Source organism: Andrographis paniculata, unplaced genomic scaffold (genome assembly GCF_009805555.1).
Source record: "Andrographis paniculata isolate CXL003 unplaced genomic scaffold, ASM980555v1 Contig89END, whole genome shotgun sequence".
In the NCBI taxonomy this organism is placed as follows: Eukaryota; Viridiplantae; Streptophyta; class Magnoliopsida; order Lamiales; family Acanthaceae; genus Andrographis; species Andrographis paniculata.
The window spans coordinates 2,156,977-2,178,411 of NW_026137627.1; the positions used below are offsets into that span (position 1 = coordinate 2,156,977).

Here is a 21,435-nt window from a genome sequence, read left to right on the forward strand (position 1 = left end):
TATATATAAATACTAAAATATTTCTATGTTTTACAAAATATTTTTTTTTACTTATAAAAATAAAAATATAAAAATTATCTTACATATTTTACTAATAAATAAAATATTATTCCTATTATTTTTAAATTTATTTAAAAAAAAATGAAAAGATACATTATTGGGACGAAGCAATATTACTTTTAATGCGAAAAAGGGAAAATTGAGTGGTGGCCGTATTACGTAGGGGCGGTAGGTATGACGTCAGGGGCAATTGAGTAATTTCTCGTAAAAGAATATGCGCAGCACCGCGCGGACATTCGTAGGGACGTAGACTTCACTCAGTCCGTAAATGCTTAGGTGGCATCTGCCAGCGTATTTCACACTTTTATTCATCCCACCAATCAGATTACGCCGCGTGCCATTTATATATAAATAAAATAATCCAATTTGCTACACCCAGAGTCGCCTCTTGCCTATAAATAGCGGCTCTCTTACTCGTTACAACCTTCTTTCGATCGGCCTGGGAAAGCTCTCACAAGGTTAGCTTTTTTCTTCTTTTCTTAGCGTTAATCCTTTTTTCTTCCTTTTGTTTTCTGTTTTCCTTTCGTTTTCCTGTTTTCCTGTTTTATTTTGTTCAATAATTGTTTTTGTTTTTGGTTCATCAGTAGTTGTTGTTGTTGATGATGTTTTTTTTTTTTTTTTTCTAGGGTTAGTTGAATAATCTACGTTGATTTGTTGTGGATTTGGTGCTGTATAATTCGACGGCGATGTTAATGTTTTTTTTTTTTTTTTTTTTTCTCCGATTACAGATACTTTTTGGAGCAATCGGATTTGGTTGGGTACTGAACTAACATCTCTACGGAGCTGCGCACAACAGTCGCAAATCGAGACTTGGTGATTAGATCTGAATGATCGTTTCTATGTTTCCTTACTTTTTTTCGTGAATTTTTATGACAATCGCTGTCCTGATGCGCCGAATTAGAATTCTGCATTCATTTTCGGTGGTTTTTCTCTATTGGTTCTATGTGTTTTCATGAACTCGCCTGCCTTCAATTCCTTGAAACCCTAATTCCATAGTGTCAAATCCAAACTTTTGCTTGTCCAACCAAGTCTTCAAACTCAGATCAAGCTAGGGTACATCCTAGTTTTCTAAAATATTCACAAGTGCCAATCCAAGAAGCAGATACAATCCAGAATGGCATCAACTCAACAGCCAGTAAGCCCAATTTCTGAAATAGATGATGACAAGAAGAGAAAGCGCAAGCTGTCCAACAGGGAATCTGCCCGGCGGTCCCGAATGAGGAAGCAACAACACTTGGATGAGCTAGTTACTGAACAGAGCCATCTGCAAGAAGAGAACAAGAAGCTGATGCAAATGATCGATGATGCCTCTCAGCGCTACCTCGATTCTGCCTCAAACAACAACGTGCTGAGGGCTCAAGTTATGGAGCTGACCGACCGCCTCCGATCTCTGAATTCTGTCATTGAGATTGCATCCGAAGTGAGTGGCCTGTCTTTGGACATCCAGGATATCCCCGACGCTTTGCTTGAGCCGTGGCAGCTGCCTTGCCCGACCCAAGCCATCCCAGCTAATGCTAATGTGTTCCAGTATTGACAAATTTTGGTAATAGTCCTTGTCAAGATGCACTACAGATTGTTTACCTATGTGGTTGGGTCAGTCAGTTCTTGATTATAATAGTCGCTTGTAGCTCCTTTGGTTAAATATCTTGGTTTGGATCTTTAGTTTTTGCTTGATTGGGAATTGCCATGTGTTAAAGAATCCTCTTATAAGCTACATATGGTGTGGATTTTGGTTGATGTTCTTGTTGTATAAATAAAGACATTGTGTTCTGCATTATTGATTGCACACTTTATTCAAATACTAATTGCATCTTTGCTTGTAAATGTTTTCTCTAAAGTTTCCACTTTTCAATGCCCACTAAATAAAGAAACATGTAAACAACTACTATTCCATTGATATTACAAGTATCAAAGGTGTTCCATAGATACAAAGTGCAAGCTATGGTGATGTATAAGTATGACAATATTCCCAATAGCTAATTAGTTATCATATGTGCGACACTCGTCGGTCTCTGGGTTGTCTTTGCAGAAATTCTCCAACGGGTCCGATTCCTTCTTCCTGTCTTTGGCATGGCTGGCCTCAGCACTCAGCTCCTCCACCTCGTCCCACGCCGCCGCGCACTCGCCGCTAATTGGATCATCGGAGCATACTTCCTGCGCGTTTTTTATGCTCTCCTCCACCTTCCCTGAGATTTGGTCCGGCGCCCCTGCCGCCACAGGTCCGACGCACGTCATCCTCCCGCCGGCGCGCTTTTTCCAGAGGGAAAACCTGACGGCATGAGCTTTAATTGAAGATTCCGACGACGCCTTGGTGATGAATTTTGGTGCTGCTACGGTGACTCCTCCTCCTCTGGCTGCTACTGCTGCTGCTGCCATCGTCCAATTTTCGATTCGAGCTTTCCGAAGGTAAGGTGTTTCTAGTTAGGTTTATATTTGGTGTGTGGGGTGAATACTGTGCACAAATTTCTTATCATTTCTCTGCCAATTTCACAGCTCCACGTCGATCTCTTTGGCGATGTTCTTGTTTTTATGTGCTCAAACTCAAACAAATATCTTCTCTTGGGCCTGGCCATGTGAATTGGGTTCGATTTGGGCTTTAAGCCATACCAAAGATCTGCCCCTCTCTCTCTGCTCTGCAGTCAGCATGTTGCTGGGTTGGGTACTTGGGTTGGAGTGTTGACTCTGGAGGTTGGTATCTTGGAAAATAGCAGCAATTTTAGTGATGATTGCTGAGAATAAGGAGGTTGCGTTGGTCAGTGGAGTGTGCACCAGTCTGACCTAAAGACTACCAAAGTTGAATTTGAAGTAGTTGAGGAAGAAGACGACGAAGAAGACATTGATTCACACTATCCCGGCCTCTATATTAAAAATAACGCCGGCAAAGAGGAAACTGACTGGATACTAAACTATTTCCCAGTCTTGGATTCCATATTGGCAGATAGTGCCGCCATTAAAATATATATATACGGATAGATCTGTCTGCTCTGGTTCCCAGGCCCCTACCTCCCCTACCTTATCCATGGCTTCCTTCCTCTGTTCCACAAACTTCTTCCTCCTCCTCCTCCTTGTCTCCGCTGTTCCTATTGCTTATGTCATTCATTCCGAGACTTCGGGGCGCTCCACTCACGTCTACGAGTTCCACAGCAATGGATGGCTCCGCGAGTGTACCAAATGGGACGATGTCAACGATCGCTTCCTCGTCTCTTTCATGGAGGGCGGACTTGGGGTAGTTCCGGTGAAGGAGGATGGCCAGGTTCTGGAGGAGGTTCCGGTTGTCGACAACGCAGGCTTGGGGAAGAATTCGTCCCTCGGGATCTTCATCGACCGGCCGAGGAATCGCGTGCTCGTCGCGATCGCCGATGTGTTTGGGAGCAAGTACAGTGCGGTGGCGGCGTATGACTTGACCACGTGGAGTCGGCTGTTCCTCACCCAGCTTAGCGGATCAGGTACTGATAGAATTCCTCCATTTTAACACAAATCTTCAACTGCAAGTAGACGATGATATCGATTTTTAATCATCTGCCATGCATAGCAGCACTTCCAAAACTAAGGAAGAAACTGCTGTTAGGCTAGGCTATAGGGTCCAAACTTCCTAAAATCAATTAATATTCACACCCTACCCTAAATCATTGGCTGTTCATAAGCTTTCAAAATTAGGTCAAATGCTTGGTGGATATTTGGTGTGGTGGTCCATGTTTATTGAATATATGATCAACAAGAAAATGTGAAGGGCCATGTATAGGTTTGCTGATTCTGTTGTGTATTTTCAATAATTCTGCAGAGGGTGAAAAGGGATTTGCAGACGATGTAACTGTGGATACAGAGGGCAACTCCTACATCACTGACACAAAGGGAAACAAGATTTGGAAGGTTGGATTAAATGGAGAATTACTGAACACCATCGGAAATCCCCTCTTTTCTGCGAAAGAATGGTACTCCAACTTGGTTGGCCTCAATGGAATTGTCTACCATCCCAATGGGTACTTACTAGTCATCCATACTTTCTCTGGAACACTGCTCAAGGTTGAAATAGGAAAGGGTGATGAGGTCAAGGTTGTTAATGTTACTGGAGGTTCTTTAAGAATGGGGGATGGATTGGTGCTGTTATCTCCAACCCAGATAGTGGTTGCTGCAAACCCTTCAAGGCTAGTCGAAAGCAGTGACGATTGGGAGACTGCTCGAATTGTGAGTAAGTTTTCTGGTGCTAGTCATCGTTTAGTCACTGCAGCGACTGTGAAAGATGGAAAGGTGTATCTGAACCACATGTTTGGATTGGGGTATCCGAAGAGAAAACATGTTCTTGTCGAAGCTGTTTTTTCTTCGTAGAATGAGGCCAGAACTTGTTTTTTTTTTATCCTCTATCTATGTGCATTTCCTCTTGTTGTTGCAAGGATCTTCATGTTAGGATGGTTTAGTTGAGTTATGGATAAAACAATGTATGCCAATTGGTACTGCATACATTCTTGCTTCTTCGACGCAACTGTTTCATTACATTATGTGAGTTATTAATGAATCTTGAATCAATCTTTTGAAGTGAATCTGTCCCTTTGTAAACCTACTTTAAACTCAGTGGAACTTCCAGGCGGACAGCGAAAACAACGGCGTCCCTTTCCACCCGACGATCAGGCATTTGGTGCCGACATCCAAAGTACAAGATTTCCCAGAAGAGAAGTGCTTCACAATTAAAGAAGCCTGGTATATTGAAGCTGTGCTGAGTTCCAGTTCTATCATTCCAAACCTGGTGAAGAATGCCCTCCAGACATTAATGCTCACACTTCTAGTCACTCTTTCGCACCCCTCTGTCGAGACAATGTTGCGTATCCCTGTCCGAAACACCCCTGTTTCTATTGCCGTCCTGTTCTTATCATCCCTGGCCATGCTCTCCTCCAGGCTATCGAACAAGGCACCGTAAAAGAATAATGCTTCGATGAAACGGCTCACAAATGAGGGTGAGTTGTGATTCGCCTCCGCTTCGCTGACCACCATTACACATGGCTTCATCTTCTGCATTACTCCCATCAGGTTCTTCAAGCAAGCCGGTTTTGATATTAGAGTTCGTAGCATAAAAGGGAAGTGAACTGCGACAGCCTCCTCCCCGGGATCTATCTCTAAGTCCTCTTCTCTGAGATCTTTGATGTCTGATAAGTGCACAACCCTGTAAGAGAATGGTAACTTTAAGTACCTAGCAAAGCTCTTCAAGAGCTCCCCTGTCCTCTCCGATTCGTGGCTGTTAGACATTTCAATGGAAGTGATCTTAAGATAGCCTCCGGGACAACTCATTTTCTGCTCGGCTATGGCTTGCATCAGTCCCGGCCATTGGACACCAGTCAATATCTGAAAATCAACCACATGAACTTTAGATTTTGTTCTGACGCTTTCGAGTATTGTCTGGACTGCTGTGAAATGCAAGACTTGGAAGAAAGGAAGCTCTTGATGCATAGCCACGAAAGCGAGGATATTTCTCATCACACAAGCATCAGCATAAGTTTGTTTCTTGTCAGATCTTCCTGTTTCCTTAACAATTCTCTCTTGAAGCGCTTCGGCAAAGTAGAAGACAGTTCTCTGCACTGGAGTTCCCTGGCTTGAAGAGATCCATTGGCAAGTATCCAGCAATCTGAGCCCTCTGTCGAATTGATGGCAAGCAACCTTCTCAGCTGCAGCTAGGAGAAGCTGTGCCAGTTCGACGTCTTGTTTGTCTTCAACAGAGAGATGAGAGAGAGAGGAACCGTATGGATGTATGGACATATTGGTGTTAATGAACTTGTTAGAAGAAAACTGCACGAATCTCTCCCCGGCCATCTTCAAGATTTGGTCTGTCGATAGTTTCTGACATCCTTGGCTATCGTTTGATATTTTTCTATCCGTGTTCATATCTATATCTATATCTATATCTTTGATCGGTTGTGGTAAGATCTGCTGCTGGTCTCGGTGGTCTGCTACAATATTCATTGTGGTAGAGCAGGAAACCAGTCCTTGTTGTTGTTGTTGTTGTTGTATGATATCTTGGAGTTGGAGTTGGAGTTGATCCTTGGGCATGTATAAGAAGAAGTCTTCAATTTGATTGTGTTGGTGGTAGAAGCCATACTGGTTGCAGAATGAATCAACCTCTCCCTCTTCCTCTTCTTCTGTCTGTTCAGTCATAGGTATAGGCATAGGCATGTCTGATAATTGGATCTGTTTTGCTACTACTGCACCTGTGGCTGTGGTGGAACTGGAAAGGTCAAACTTGTCTTCAACAGCAGTAGGAGCACAGAAGGAATCCGCCATGAGAGAGAGAGAGAGAGAAGTGGGAGGTGATCTTTGCGGAGGAATAAATCAGGCATGACAATTGAGAATTGAGAAAGACAAGAACACAAACATCATCAGATTTGTCTTGGATGTGAGTGTTTGTCTGCATCAAACAGAGCTTGAGACAAGGGCAACAGCTGTTTCTGTGTGTACTAGTATTAGTATCAGCTCAAACAATGACAAAATGAAAAATAGGATCACCCACCCACTTCAACCATCTTGCTAAGTTCGCCCACAGCACAGCTCACTCTAAATCAGCCAAGAAAACCGTACATCCAACTTCCAGATGTGTTGTGTGATAAGTTAGTTTATGCATGTTGTTGTGTCGTTTCTGGCTACGATGAGTTAGTTAGGCAAAGCAATATACAGTTTGTCATCTCTTCACTACATCATAACATAGCAGAACATAACATCACTTTCTTTCTTTCTTCCTCTTCCTCTTCTTCTGCACAACCCTCAACCCTAAACCCAAAAAACAAACAAACAAAAGCCCTACAGCGTAAACCCTCATCCTCTTCCCCATTCTTCTTTTTGTTGTTGTTGCCCTCTGATAGGGAGCTGCACCATATGTAAGCATGTATTGCTATACAGCCACACTTCCCATGGCATGAGTGGTGAATGATCCTAATTCCTTACTATCTACTTACACAATTGAAGCAGAGTGCTACTGCTGCTATCTTAACATCAACTAATTATCACATCATCAATCACCCAACTCAGTACTTCACAACTTTCAGTTCTATTTTTAGCAAAGCAAAGCAGAATCAAGAATGTTATGCCTATGCCAATGCGAAAGCTTGAATGTTAGGCATATTCATCGTCACCATCAGCCACAGCTCCAACCATGGGAGATGCAGCAGTATGGTGAAAATTGGCTTTTATTCCTTTTTCTACATGAGAGGCAGTGCAAGCATGACACAATCACATCAAATAGCAGAAATCAATAACAGGAACAGTGAAGGCTTTGAGGGAGCAGGGAGACTAAGCCTAAGCCTAAGCAACTGAGCAGTGAATGTACAAGTAGGAGAAGAATTCACAAAGCCAAGAGAGGGGGAGACACCTTTTAGCAGACTTAAATAAAAAAACCACTGTGCACACATACCATAAGCTTTTCCTTCCGTTCCCAGTTGATAATAATAACGATAGTAGTGCCAATCATCACAACAGGATAGCCAATTTGATTACGATAATGCAATTCTATGCTAAGCTAAGGTATGGTTCACATCAATTGTTTTTTAAGCAAATCGCTACAGATTTAGCAAGGCTTGAGCAAGATCAAACTTATATGCCTGAATAAGCAACAGTCTAGAATGCGACACCAGACAGCTTTCGAGGGTAAATAAACTTTGATAGCAGTAAGAGTTTTCATGTCCAGATTATAGCTCTAATGGATAGTTGGATACACAAGAAGATGATGATGGTCTTCTCTACTGCAAATTGAAATATATCAGTAAGTAAAGGTAACTAATGCCTGATCCTTTCTACCATTTGCATTTGAGAAAGGATAGGAGAATTGGATGCAATGTGCTTCCAAGCATCTCAACATAACATAGCAGCAGCAGCAGCAATAACATTTACAATAACACTACAGGAGAAAAAATTAGCACCATAACTTTAGCAGGATGCTTCCTCCTTCTGCATCTTTTCATGGATTGCCTTGTAACACTGCAGACTGCAAAGGGGAAGCTTCGATTTGGAGTCCCGATACTTGTAAGGATTTGTACAGGATGGACCTGCACACTTTTCCCGCGGAGGAGGATAACTGAGATAGTCCCACATACATGAAAAACATTGAAATATCATTATATCATCACTGGTAAATCACAGAGTACATTTTGAGGGGGCGTAGTATGAAGAGGAACATTCTTACGAAGATAATACAAAGGTGTGTTGTTTGAGGGTTTGGATTTTTGGTTGGGATTTAAATAGTAAAAATCTTAAATTTGAATAGTTATATGATATAATATAAATAGGTATTGATGTGATGTTTTAAATGTAAAATTGGGGGTGGGGGTGCAGAATTTAGTGAATAGTCGAAGTTTGATAAAAGAACACATCCTAAACAAACATCTGATACCTGATAGGCTTGGGATCAAAAAGTTTAGGCAAGCCCATTTCATTTGGAAATGTGACAGTGGTCCCAGAAGGTCCAATGATTGTCCTAATAGTGTTTGATGCAAGCATTTGAGCACTGACAGCCTTCTCCTGTTTCATTTGGATATTTAAAGGGAAAAATTAGCATTAATTAATTTCCATGCACACTACCTCGTCTAAAGTATATAATGTTACCTGTGCCAACTCTTCCTGCCGTTTCTTCATCTTCTCTTCTCTCTTCTTCCTGCTTGAATCTTGACCAAGTATTTTCCTAATCGCCTCAGCCTAAAAATTACAATGCACCTCTTAACTAACATCCATATTGAATAATCTATATATATAAAAAAAGGAACAAATCTATGTCAGAAAATGGACCTCTATTTCACGGGCTGCTTTTTCATTCTGCAACCTTCGCCTCTGAGCAGCCTCTGCCTTCTTCAATTGTTGATCAACTTCAGATCCTTTGTCCTTTTGTTCTGTTATTGTAGTTAGCCAAGACAAACAATGTCAAATAATGGAATCATGGATTAGTACCAAACACCACAAAAGAAGAGACTTTGGACTAACTTCGAGATGGAGCTGGCGGTAGACCATTCGGGTACTCGATCTGATTTGCACCGGATGGGGAAGAGGAATCTTTGTTCAAAAGGGCCCTTTGACGAGTTGTAAGTGCAATTTCTTTCTTGGTGTCTGTGGGCAACTCTGAGAGGTCCTTCTTCTGTTTCTTCTTCCTTTTCCCTTCAGATTCACCGTCAGACAAGGGTTCTTCCTCTTCCTCCTCCTCGTCCTCCTCGTAAGCGAAGTCTCCAGATCTCGACTTCCTGGCATCTTTACCAAGCCTTCCACCGTCTTCCATATTGTCATGCTTAACCCCTCTCTGTGGTTTTCTGGCTGAGAGTGCCTCTGAGCCCTTATTTCCACTCATCTTTGAATTCTTGAGTTTCTCCAAGTACCGGATCTCATCATCTTCATCATCTTCATTGAAATCGTCGTCCAAGACGCGTCTCTTAGGAGCTCTTTTGCTCTTGCGAACCGCTTCTGATTTACCCCCTTGATTATCCGAAGCAATCCTTGTTGATGGCCTCCCCATATCCTCTGCCCCAATGCTGAAACTGCCTTTTGAGAAATCCTTCCACGGGATCCCTTGTAGACCACTTTTCTTATCAGTCGGCGGAGAATGATATTCGTCTGAACTTTCCTGAACGATATATAAATGCCGAAAAATGAAAAAACAATAAAGGCAAACACATAAAAATGGTAAAATAAGCAATATCGCAATAATCTGAATTTAATGCATAGGATTCGTACACCAAAATAAATTAAATTCAGCTTAATGAATAAATTTCAAATCCGCTATATATGCATAACACTGTATTGCTTCCAACAGATTAATTTGTGCATCAATAATCATCAGCAGTAATATAATTCATAAATGAAGAGAAGAAAAGCAATAAACCAGAATACTTTTAAGGATGGCTGTTCCATTTCACGTCTTGAATAGACCTACAATGGTATATATCTTATTTTACTGCCAAAACATGGATTCTCTGAACAAATCATCTACCACTCAATTAACTAAGTTGAGATGCAATACAAAATGTTTGAACTCAAGGGGCCATGGAGGTGTTGGTTCATCATAATTAAATGCACAGAACAGGTAAATTCAATGCAATAATTAATACACAACAAAATTTTAAACAAAATGCCAACGTAGAGGGTATGTGAGATTCAACCCTTTGGCAAAAGTGAAATGTTAGCAAGGAGAAACAAACAGAGGACCAAACAAAATCGTCAGTATAAAGTTAGTCAGCATGCAAAGGGATTTTATAGATCATGTCAGAACAAAGAAAGGAGCACAAAGGTTTCAACCTGAGAAGTCAGCCTCTGTTGTAGCCGAGCATCATCAGAGAGCTGGTTAGTCTTTACTGAAATATTGCGGCCCGCCATCCCATTAGAGGTGGCTTTGGGTTGGATAGTGCGTGTCACACCACCAACTTTCAACTTAACCTTTTTCACTTTATTTTCAACACCATCTCCATCCTGTGGAATCATGCTAGATCCGCCATCCGATCCATTGACTGGCAAAGACCTCGACACACACTGGTTCAAATTGAACATCTTTCCCCCAGACTTACCATCGCAGATGTTTTCATCACTTGACATCTTACTTGTATCATCTGAAACTGGTGTTGATGACTTGGGGGAATCCGATTGTGGGTGAGGCTCAGGCTCAGGCTCAGGTTTAGGTCTTCGTGAAGTTTGGCTTCTCTTTCTCTTTGCAGCAATTCCAATTCCCTCCAATCGAGGGCCTCTAGACTGGTCCATTTAAATAGTTTCCAAAATTTTCACTTGCAACAACTCAATGTTACCATGCATGGATAAATGTATTGAATCAGGAATCAACACACAGCATCAAGATCCCTGAAAATTTATTCACAATTTATGCGCATTGCAACAGCAGTTTGTAAAGCAATGAATGAAGTGCAGACAATCAGTAAAAAAGTCATTTTGAAGACAAAATATTAGAGACAAATAATTTTTATAGAACCACAACAGTACCAATCAAGCCAAACTATTTGCACAACAGTAAGCACAATGAGAAACAGAGGATTATCACCAGAGCAAAGGCAATTACACAAACCTAGAAAAAGGATTTGTTGTGGGTGCCCTCATACCAAAATAAAAAATAAAAAATAAAAAAAGGGTGTGCGAAAGGATACAGGGATAGCTGATTGAAAATCCCAATTTGCATGAATCAATATGGATATATATCAGAATGCACATAACAGTAGTCTAAAGACGAAAGGCCATAGAGGGAAAACAAATCAAATTAACCAAAACAAACACCAATTAAACAAGAACACACATTCCATCCCAAACAAAAAAAAAAATACCAGGAGCCAAGTCACAAACGCTTTCAGATAAACAGATAACACAAAACGGAACAACCCCCACCCCGCATTGAGCGATCAACACAAACCCAGACGCCAGATCGCAGCCCCCAAACCAACAAATTCAGCAAAACCCCCAAAATCCCAGAACCCAATTGACACGCATACGCAGAAAAAGACCAAAAACCAAAGCCACAAAAGAAACGAAACGAAACTTACCGAGAATCAAGAAAGTCGGCGAAGAAGGGAGGGGCGAAAGAGGGGTGAAATTGAGGGGTGGGAATAATAATGGGTGGTTGAACACATGGATATAAACAAACAAATCACATCCGCGTCGGTATTTGTAATGGGGAAAAAGAAGGCGGGTGTGGGGGTGGGGGTGGGGGTGGGGGAAGATAAAAGGCAGGTTTGGATGCTCTTTTGTTATTGTTAGGGTTGGAGAAGATAGGGAAGGTAGTGGCGTCGATACGGGTTACTATACTAGAAGTAGAACTAGTAGTAGTAAAGGAGACTACTCCCAATTTCTTCTCCATTTTTTTCACGCCTGTTTGTGTTGGAGGGTTTGTTTTGGGGCGGGGATTGGGATAGACAGATAATTGGACTCGATCGGTTCAGAGACTCTTTCTTTCTCTCTCTCTCTGTGACTCAGTAAGGGCATGGGTGTGCCGAATTGACCAGTTTCTCTCTCTACTTCTCTTGTAGTTCTAGTTCCAATATTTTTCCTTCTCTCTTCTTCTGTCTCTCTCCCACAAGCAACCATTGCGCTCCATTTTCTCATTCTTTTTCGTGCTGCAACTATGTGCGCACGATAACATCGGTCGTGCGCCGCCCCGGCTTAAGTTAGTCACGCCCATGCCTCATTACACGTGTCTGCTTTTTTTAAGTAAATTCTATTACCCCTATTTTTAATTAATTTTCTTTTCTTTAATTTGAAAATTCGACCAAAAGTTTGTGTTTGAGTTAAGGGTGCATTTCACGATTAGTTGATACTTTTTAGATGTTAGTTACTTGATAGTTTTAACAGTTAGTTAATTCAATTAGCTATTATCGGTTAGCTGGTTTGACTAGCTGATTCAGCTATTTGTATTAAAGTGTTTGCTAAAATAACGATCTGACACTGTTTATACGTAAAATAACAATTAAAAATATTTACATATTATATTTTAAAATATTTAATTTTATTCATTTCAATTTAAAATTTATGAAAATTTTTGTTCTTAATTGTTGAAAATTATATAAATATTATAAAATATTTATTTTTATATTTTAAATTTGAGAAAAATATTTTTATTAAAAAATAATAATTTGTTATTGAAATCGCTAAAATATAAAATAATAAATCTTTCGTATATATTTTTATTATATTAATTATTGTTTATTAATTTTTAATGTAAAATTTATATAATAAAAAATATATAAATAAATTAATAATATCTGTCTTTTATATTTGATATAATTTTAATAAATTTATATATTTTACAAATAAAATGATTTATTGGTAATAAATTAATAATTAATAATGATTATTATTTTAAATTTATAAAAATAAAATTATAATTTAATAAATTAAATATATTAATAAATAAAAATATATTTATATGTATGAAATATTTAATTAATTTTTAAAGATAAATAAGGAATAAATAAAATTAAAATGATAGTCCCTCCGTCCAGCTATAAAGTATACATGTTTCTATTTTGGGACAAAGTAAGCATTTCATTAAATACTTTACTTTTTTTCACAAATACCCCTACTTTACATCATATCATTACTTTTACACCAAAAAGCAAGGGCAAAAATGTTATTACACTACTTTTAACTACCTACTATAATTAAAATACTATTATTTCTTAAACACCGCGCCAAAAGTAATTGTATACTTTTTTTTTTGTGGACAGAGGGAGTATTTTTTTTTTCAAAACGCCGGATATATTAGCTTTTTAGCAATTAGCTTTTTTGGTCCAAAAAACTATTTCAAAAAGCTAATTTACCAGACACGTAAATTAGTTTTTGACTAGTCAAACAATAAAAGCTGTTAAAAGCTCTTCAAAAAGTTCTTTCCCAAATACCCCATAAGTCAGAAATTTTTCGGAGCTATGTCTGACCCGACTACACTTACTAAAATTAATATTTTATATTTTATTTTTATATTAAATAATAAAATAATATCAAATTTTAAGATTTGATGACAAAGTTTATGTTTTAAAATTAATATTTGAAAAATTAATATTTTATATTTATATTAACTAATGAAATAATGTCAAAATTTATGATTTGATGACAAAGTTTATGTATTATATGCTCATACTTGATTTTCAGACCCTATTTGAAACCGAGCTGGGCTGAGCTGGTACAGAAAAAAATTTAGGCAAATCTGAATTGTGATCCTTAGTTTTAATTATAAATTGTTTCCTTTAAAATTTTTATTTATTTTTATGTAAATTTTAATGTAGTAGTATTTTATAGATAATAGTACAGTATTCTCTTAGTCCGGGATATGATATCTATTTAGGGTGTGTTTGTTTGAGGGATTTGTTTGGATTTCCACTATTCATCCTATTTTTTCCCTCAAAAAACATCAAATCAAACACCTATTTTTTATTTTTTATATTATACTAAAAATCAATTTTACATTCAAAACATCACATCAACACATATTTATATCACATCATACAACTATTCAAATTCAAAATTTTTACTATTCAAATCCTAATCCAAAATCCAAACCCCCAAACAAACACACCCTTATTGTAAATACAAAAATTTAGGAGGAGTATAAGTATCAACGAAAATAATTATCATTTAATACAAATAATTTTAAATTAAAATTATTGGTATAATTAAAATTAAATGAATTATAAATTAAAAAATTTAAAATAAGCATACTATCATTAAGATAACTAGTATAATTAAAAGTAAAAGAATTATAATTATCACGCATTCAAGTCGAGTTCATAGCTAAGTTAAGTAGCTTTTAATATTGATTTGGAGTTTACATACCAAAATTATCATCAACTATTATTAACATACAATGTTATTAAACTCCTTATAAAATAAATATTTATTTTCTAAGTAAACGAAAAGTTATTATATATATATATATATATCAAGCAGGTGTATATAATACTTTCGTCGGGGCTGAATATATATTTTTTATTAAATTAAAATAATACCCCCCTATCTACCATTATTATGCCATTTTTTCTATAAATTTATTTTTTTGAATTGATATAAAGAAAATATTTTTTTTTTGCACTTGTCTCAATAATAATAAAAAATAATAATTTATACATTTTGTTTTTCAATATAATTTTTTTTTTAAAAAAAAAAAATTGACAAAATTATTCAAACTTATAAGTGATTCTAAAAGTTTACACTATACTATTATATAGTTTAAAAATTACAAGAGGATTTTCGTATTTTAAAAAATCTAGCACAAAATCCTAAAAAGACATGAAATCCCCTCTATTTTTTAAAGGGTAAACTGTTTTTTAGTCCCGTAATTAGATCCCTTTTATCATTTTAGTCCCGTAAGTGGAGCCTGTCGTAAACTAGTCTCATAAGTGAAATTTTTTTGCAGTTTTAGTCCTCCGGCGCCGGAGATGCCCGCGTGGCTCGCCGAAGGTGACGTGTCCGCCAGGTCAGCGACACCTGGCGGACACGTGGATTTTTTTTTCATTTTTAATTTTTTTTTAAAAACTTATTTTTAATTTATTTTTAATTGCATTTTTTAATTTTTTTATAAGGTCCAATTAAAAAAATAAAAAAAATGAAAAAAAATAAATAAATCCACGTGTCCGCAAGGTGTCGTTGACCTGGCGGGACACCTGGCGGACACGTCACCTCCGGCAAGCCACGCGGGCATCTCCAGCGCCGGAGGACTAAAATAGCGAAAATTTTTCACTTATGGGACTAATTTGCGACAGGCTCCACTTACGGGACTAAAATGATAAGGGGGTCGGTCCAGTTACGGGACTAAAAAAAAAGTTTACCCTTTTTTAAAAATATTACACATAATCTCCTTAAAAAAAAATTTTGTGCAATGGTTTGAAAACATGTAATTTTTAAAAGGGTAAACTGTTTTTTTAGTCCCGTAACTGGACCCCCTTATCATTTTAGTCCCGTAAGTAGAGCCTGTCGCAAACTAATCTCATAAGTGAAAATTTTTCACTATTTTAGTCCTCCGGCGCCGGAGACGCCCGCGTGGATCGCCGGAGGTGACGTGTCCGCCAGGACACGTGGATTTTTTTAATTTTTTAAATTTTTTTAAAACTTACTTTTAATTTATTTTTAATTTTATTTGTATATTTTTAATTTTTTTTATTTGGTCAAATTGAAAAAATAAAAAGAAATAAAAAAATGAAAAAAAATAGAATAAATCCACGTGTCCGCCGGGTGTCGCTGACCTAGCGGGACACCTGGCGGACACGTCACCTCCGACAAGCCATGCGGGCGTCTCCGGCGCTGGAGGACTAAAACAGCAAAAATTTTTCACTTATTAGACTAGTTTGCGACAGGCTCCACTTACGGAACTAAAATGATAAAAGAGTCCAGTTACGGGACTAAAAAAAAGTTTACCCTTTTTAAAATATGATAATAATGGTGCGTACAAGTATTTTTGCTTAAAAATTTTGAATGTAAAATTTTATAAAAAATATTTCATCCGTTCCGGAACAATTGTCTCATTTCATTAGCGACATTATTTAAGATAATGATATTTAATTATTTAATGATAGTGAATTATGTTATTATTATAATATTTTTATGTGATTAATAATATTGGTAGTTTTAAAATAAATTTAAAATATATAATAAAAAAATTAGAATATATATTTAAATAAATATAGATATTATTTTGTAGAGAATAAATTTTTATATAATAACAGTTCAAAAAATATATATATATTTTTATTTATAATTAACATAAATTAATTTTATAAAACATAGAGTTTTAAATGTAAACAGAAATATTTGTTGTTCGAAGAAAAGAATAAAAATAAAGGTTGTGTTTTTTTTTTTTAGATTTTATATAAAGTTTTTATTATTCAATTTTTTTTTTTCTCTCCAAAAGTATCAAATGAAATAAATTTTTTTTTTATATTATACTACAAATTTATTTTATATTCAAAATGTTACATCATCTATTTATATCTGTTGATGTAATTTTTCAACAAAAATAAAGTAAAATTCAAAGATATAGAAAATATCCTTAAACTTGATTAATTAGTGCCTGAGATTAGGAATCTCTAAACACTGTATGGTACAGAAAATAAACTGGAAAATAAAAGACTGAAATTTAAAGTGGTGATCCCCAAATCTGACTTTGCTTTGTTGAAGTTGATTGAAGATGCCTTGCCAAATGATTATCCAAACCTTTAAATATTCTCTGAGAAACCGTACTGAAAACCGTCGCCCGAACGGTTACAACGTCTCCTTCCCAACCGTCTTCCAATCCTTCTCCTGCTGACACGTGTCTTCAGCAGACCAAAATTATCCCTATATTCCACTCTTTGAGCCGACCATAGACCTTCCGCCCTTTTGGCCCGACTGCCAATCTACAACCGCATTGGTCCGACTGCCAATCCTCCCGACTTGCAAACCATCTGACTTATTTGGAGTAGCTACAGACATCCCGACTAACAAACCATCCGATTTGTTGGTCCTGCCGCAGAGTTCCGACTTGAGAACTTCCCGTCCTGAGGGCCTCCCGACCTGCGGACTTCCCGTCCTGAGGGCCTCCCGACCTGCGGACTTCCCGTCCTGATGACTTTCCGTCTTGAGGACCTCCCGACCTGAAGTCCTTCCGTCCTGATGACTTTCCATCTTGAGGACCTCCCGACCTGAAGACCTTCCGACTTGAGGTCTTTCCGTCTTGAGGACCTACCGACCTGAGGTCCTTCCGTCCTGATGACTTTCCGTCTTGAGGACCTCCCGACCTGAAGACCTTCCGACCTGAGGTCTTTCCGTCTTGAGGACCTACCGACCTGAAGACCTTCCGACCTGAGGTCTTTCCGTCTTGAGGACCTACCGACCTGAGGTCCTTCCGTCCTGATGACTTTCCGTCTTGAGGACCTCCCAACCTTCCGACCTTCCGACCTTCCGACCTTCCGACCTAAGGTCTTTCCGTCTTGAGGACCTTCCGTCTTGTATTTTCCTTAGAAATAAACCTATTTTCCTTGATTTCCTCACGGTGTCCTTCAGCCAGCTCAATCAACTCTATTGCCAGGCCCATTCTTCTTTTTACCTTGGGCTTTTAACCTAATTCTAAATTTCGTACGTAACAACTATAGCCTTTGAAGAAAACGGTTTGAACCGCCGTTTGGTCGGTTACAGCAACCGCTGTCAACCGACCATCAAATTCTCCTCAATTGACATGTGTTACAACTTCCTTCAACCTCCCCAAACCTCTCACGCCTTAAACCGTCCCAGAAATGCCATTCGCCCGACCTGCTTCTTCGCCCGACATCATTTGGGCCGACCTCCGCATCAGCCGCCCTCCGTCTTTGACCGACTTTAATTGGTCCGACCATGGACCAACCAAATGTGGTCCCGACCACGGACCAACCGACCGGCTCTATTTGCCTTATCTCTTTAGAAGGACAGACTGTCCTCTGGACAGACCTCCGCATCTGTCCGTACCTCTTCCTTGCCCGACCTTTCTCTTGACAAACCTTCGCGTCTGCCCGACTTCGTCTTTCACCCGATCTACGGTTTACCCGACTTGGGTACACCTTTTTTCAGACTCCGCCCGACCTTTCTTCCTTCCCGATCCTTGCATCTGTCCGATTGCACCCGACTTCTGGGTCATTTAACTGTGGTCGCCAATTTGTTGATGTAATTTTTCAACAAAAATAAAGTAAAATTCAAAGATATAGAAAATATCCTTAAACTTGATTAATTAGTGCCTGAGATTAGGAATCTCTAAACACTGTATGGTACAGAAAATAAACTGGAAAATAAAAGACTGAAATTTAAAGTGGTGATCCCCAAATCTGACTTTGCTTTGTTGAAGTTGATTGAAGATGCCTTGCCAAATGATTATCCAAACCTTTAAATATTCTCTGAGAAACCGTACTGAAAACCGTCGCCCGAACGGTTACAACGTCTCCTTCCCAACCGTCTTCCAATCCTTCTCCTGCTGACACGTGTCTTCAGCAGACCAAAATTATCCCTATATTCCACTCTTTGAGCCGACCATAGACCTTCCGCCCTTTTGGCCCGACTGCCAATCTACAACCGCATTGGTCCGACTGCCAATCCTCCCGACTTGCAAACCATCTGACTTATTTGGAGTAGCTACAGACATCCCGACTAACAAACCATCCGATTTGTTGGTCCTGCCGCAGAGTTCCGACTTGAGAACTTCCCGTCCTGAAGGCCTCCCGACCTGCGGATTTCCCGTCCTGAGGGCCTCCCGACCTGCGGACTTCCCGTCCTGAGGGCCTCCCGACCTGCGGACTTCCCGTCCCGATGACTTTCCGTCTTGAGGACCTCCCGACCTGAAGTCCTTCCGTCCTGATGACTTTCCATCTTGAGGACCTCCCGACCTGAAGACCTTCCGACTTGAGGTCTTTCCGTCTTGAGGACCTACCGACCTGAGGTCCTTCCGTCCTGATGACTTTCCGTCTTGAGGACCTCCCGACCTGAAGACCTTCCGACCTGAGGTCTTTCCGTCTTGAGGACCTACCGACCTGAAGACCTTCCGACCTGAGGTCTTTCCGTCTTGAGGACCTACCGACCTGAGGTCCTTCCGTCCTGATGACTTTCCGTCTTGAGGACCTCCCAACCTGAAGACCTTCCGACCTGAAGACCTTCCGACCTAAGGTCTTTCCGTCTTGAGGACCTTCCGTCTTGTATTTTCCTTAGAAATAAACCTATTTTCCTTGATTTCCTCACGGTGTCCTTCAGCCAGCTCAATCAACTCTATTGCCAGGCCCATTCTTCTTTTTACCTTGGGCTTTTAACCTAATTCTAAATTTCGTACGTAACAACTTGCCCGCCGCCAAGGGACTTTCAAACGCCATTTAACAATCAATGTTTGGAAGTTCATAAATCACTACCCTCTTGAAAAATTCCCTTAGCAACTGCACCAGTTACTGCAACACTCCTGATTAACTTCCTTCTCCACAATACGAGCTTTTGTGAATCACAATCCCAAAACACTCTAACCATGGCGAATCAATACATTCCTGCCCTTCCTTTCGACGGAAACCTCCCAGAGGGCCCGTTTTCCGCCTCGAAAGTACTAACTCCGACGATCCGCCCATACTGCACGACTCCTGAAGACTCAAACCGGATGAGGGAAGTTTTGGAATCCCGAAAGTCCTTGGCTATCAACAACCCTAACTACCAAGCAGTTCGCATTCGAGACAGCATCAAAACCCATCTCACGGACCCAAAAGATCCTTACCGCGCTTGGTATCGACGGGTAGCAGAACACTTCCAGACCCAATGGCGATCTCAAAAAATCGACCAAGCAATACTATTATCCACCCTGCCTATCAACCTGCATGAGAAGGTGCTTTTAGCCATGTCTGCCTTCTGGAATGCGGAAAATGGGACGTTTCTCTTACCATCTGGCCCCTTTGGTCCAACTCTTATGGATGTGGCAATGATCGCGCATCTCCCAGTCGTGGGTGAAGACCCTGTGATGGGAGCCCTAGATGGGCAGGAGCCATCAGAAGACCATCCAGGGTGGTCTTTACAAGGTGTGAAGGAATGGGGCTGGACAAAGTTCGCAACCGATCAGCAAGGGGCTCCAGGGACCCCCGTGACCGACCGGGAGCATACTGCCTTTATCCTTTTTTGGCTTTGTAGGTACGTCATTGTTTCCCCTTCTAAATGTGTTCTTCCTTCTCATCTCGATCCTAGCCATTCATATCGCGTCTGGTCGATTCTTTTCCCTTGGCACTCTGTTTTTAGCCAATCTGTTTGAAGGACTTACTAGAGTTAGCCTTCGCCTAACAGATAATGATAGTAGAAAATTAGACACTGCCGCATCGGGTCCTTTTTGGTTTTTAGAACTTTGGTTCCGTCTTTACTTCCCCAACGCGTTCAACTTAGGATCTCCGCCCACTATGCCAACATCCGAAAAACATTTGGGATTAGCCCTCAACCGACTCTGCTCAGGACGCAATAAACTCCAATCTTCCGATCCAATAATAACCGCAATTGTAACGGATACCCGCAGTAACTCTCGATTTTCTATGTATAAAAAATATGCGGGTTATGCTCCCGACCATTTTTGGCCCTTTCCGGCACCAAATCCTCTTCCGACTCCTGAGCCTTGTCCTCATCCCACCTATCCTTTTGCCTGGGACGTTGCCCTCAAACCCAGGTCTCTTTTTAGCAGCAAAAAACTTGATAAAAAAGGGCAGAAAACCTTTTACACTTTTAATTATGAACCTCAATTCATGGCGCGCCAGTTCGGCTGTTGCCAAGGTATCCCTGGACCCGTCGCTTGTCCGCATATAATTTTTCAAAGTCCTGACCGACGAGTCCTACCTAATTCAATCCCTTCTTATATCTCCCAGCTCACCACGTACATAATTTCCAATTCGTATATTCCTTTCCGCTCCAACCCTGAGACTGTAGATACATTCAATGAATGGTGGTCGGTTGTATGGCCCCTAATCTCCCCTGATGAGGATCGGTTGCTGAACATACTCCTTCCCCCCCAAGGATTGGTTCTAGGGGCGGCTAGACATACTAGCACTCAGCAACAAACAGCCGCCCCGGGAATCGGATCTAGTGTTCCAATGCGAAAAAGGAAAGCTTCCCAGCTGCAAACACCCCCGACCTCTGGGGCCGACCAGCAAGCTCCAGCGGACCTTGGAACTACTAGGACGTCAGCAAGGACCCGACCCCGAATAGGTAATTTTTCTTAAAACCGTGAACCAATTCACTATATCTTAACTTTGATTTCACTTATTTTATTCACCAGAACCGACCTTGGTGACACCGACCACACAAACGACGCCAGCCCCAGCCGACCATTCAATCGGACCTTTGGTCCAGACCAATTTGCCAATGAGCAGTCGGGCGGAGGACCCGACGAGGAGGCAAACTCTTCCTCCCGTACCGAGGAGTGGTCGGGCCAGG

The 21,435-nt window shown here is 39.9% G+C and overlaps 5 protein-coding genes across 5 annotated transcripts; 2 read left to right on the forward strand and 3 right to left on the reverse strand.

Moving 5' to 3' along the window:
• Positions 1-429: 429 nt before the first annotated feature.
• Positions 430-1,837, forward strand: LOC127243085 (bZIP transcription factor 53-like). Its single transcript, XM_051262941.1, has 2 exons — positions 430-518; positions 789-1,837. The coding sequence occupies exon 2, from the start codon at positions 1,175-1,177 to the stop codon at positions 1,592-1,594; it is 420 nt and encodes a 139-aa protein (XP_051118898.1). The 5' UTR covers positions 430-518; positions 789-1,174; the 3' UTR covers positions 1,595-1,837.
• An 86-nt stretch (positions 1,838-1,923) lies between these two features.
• On the reverse strand, positions 1,924-2,436 carry LOC127243086 (calvin cycle protein CP12-1, chloroplastic-like). The gene has a single exon (XM_051262942.1). It carries the CDS (start codon positions 2,434-2,436, stop codon positions 2,041-2,043), a length of 396 nt encoding a protein of 131 aa, XP_051118899.1. The 3' UTR covers positions 1,924-2,040.
• On the forward strand, positions 2,324-4,535 carry LOC127243084 (uncharacterized). The gene is made up of 3 exons (XM_051262940.1): positions 2,324-2,466; positions 2,554-3,506; positions 3,842-4,535. Exons 2-3 carry the CDS (start codon positions 3,080-3,082, stop codon positions 4,384-4,386), a joined length of 972 nt encoding a protein of 323 aa, XP_051118897.1. The 5' UTR covers positions 2,324-2,466; positions 2,554-3,079; the 3' UTR covers positions 4,387-4,535.
• On the reverse strand, positions 4,369-5,859 carry LOC127242868 (DELLA protein RGA-like). The gene has a single exon (XM_051262577.1). The coding sequence runs from the start codon at positions 5,857-5,859 to the stop codon at positions 4,627-4,629; it is 1,233 nt and encodes a 410-aa protein (XP_051118534.1). The 3' UTR covers positions 4,369-4,626.
• Positions 5,860-7,632: 1,773 nt separating this feature from the next.
• LOC127243083 (uncharacterized) lies at positions 7,633-12,095 on the reverse strand. Its single transcript, XM_051262939.1, has 7 exons — positions 11,553-12,095; positions 10,312-10,863; positions 9,010-9,640; positions 8,818-8,918; positions 8,638-8,727; positions 8,426-8,553; positions 7,633-8,110 (listed from the first exon to the last, which is right to left on the reverse strand). The coding sequence occupies exons 2-7, from the start codon at positions 10,765-10,767 to the stop codon at positions 7,963-7,965; spliced, it is 1,554 nt and encodes a 517-aa protein (XP_051118896.1). The 5' UTR covers positions 10,768-10,863; positions 11,553-12,095; the 3' UTR covers positions 7,633-7,962.
• Between the last annotated feature and the right edge of the window lie 9,340 nt (positions 12,096-21,435).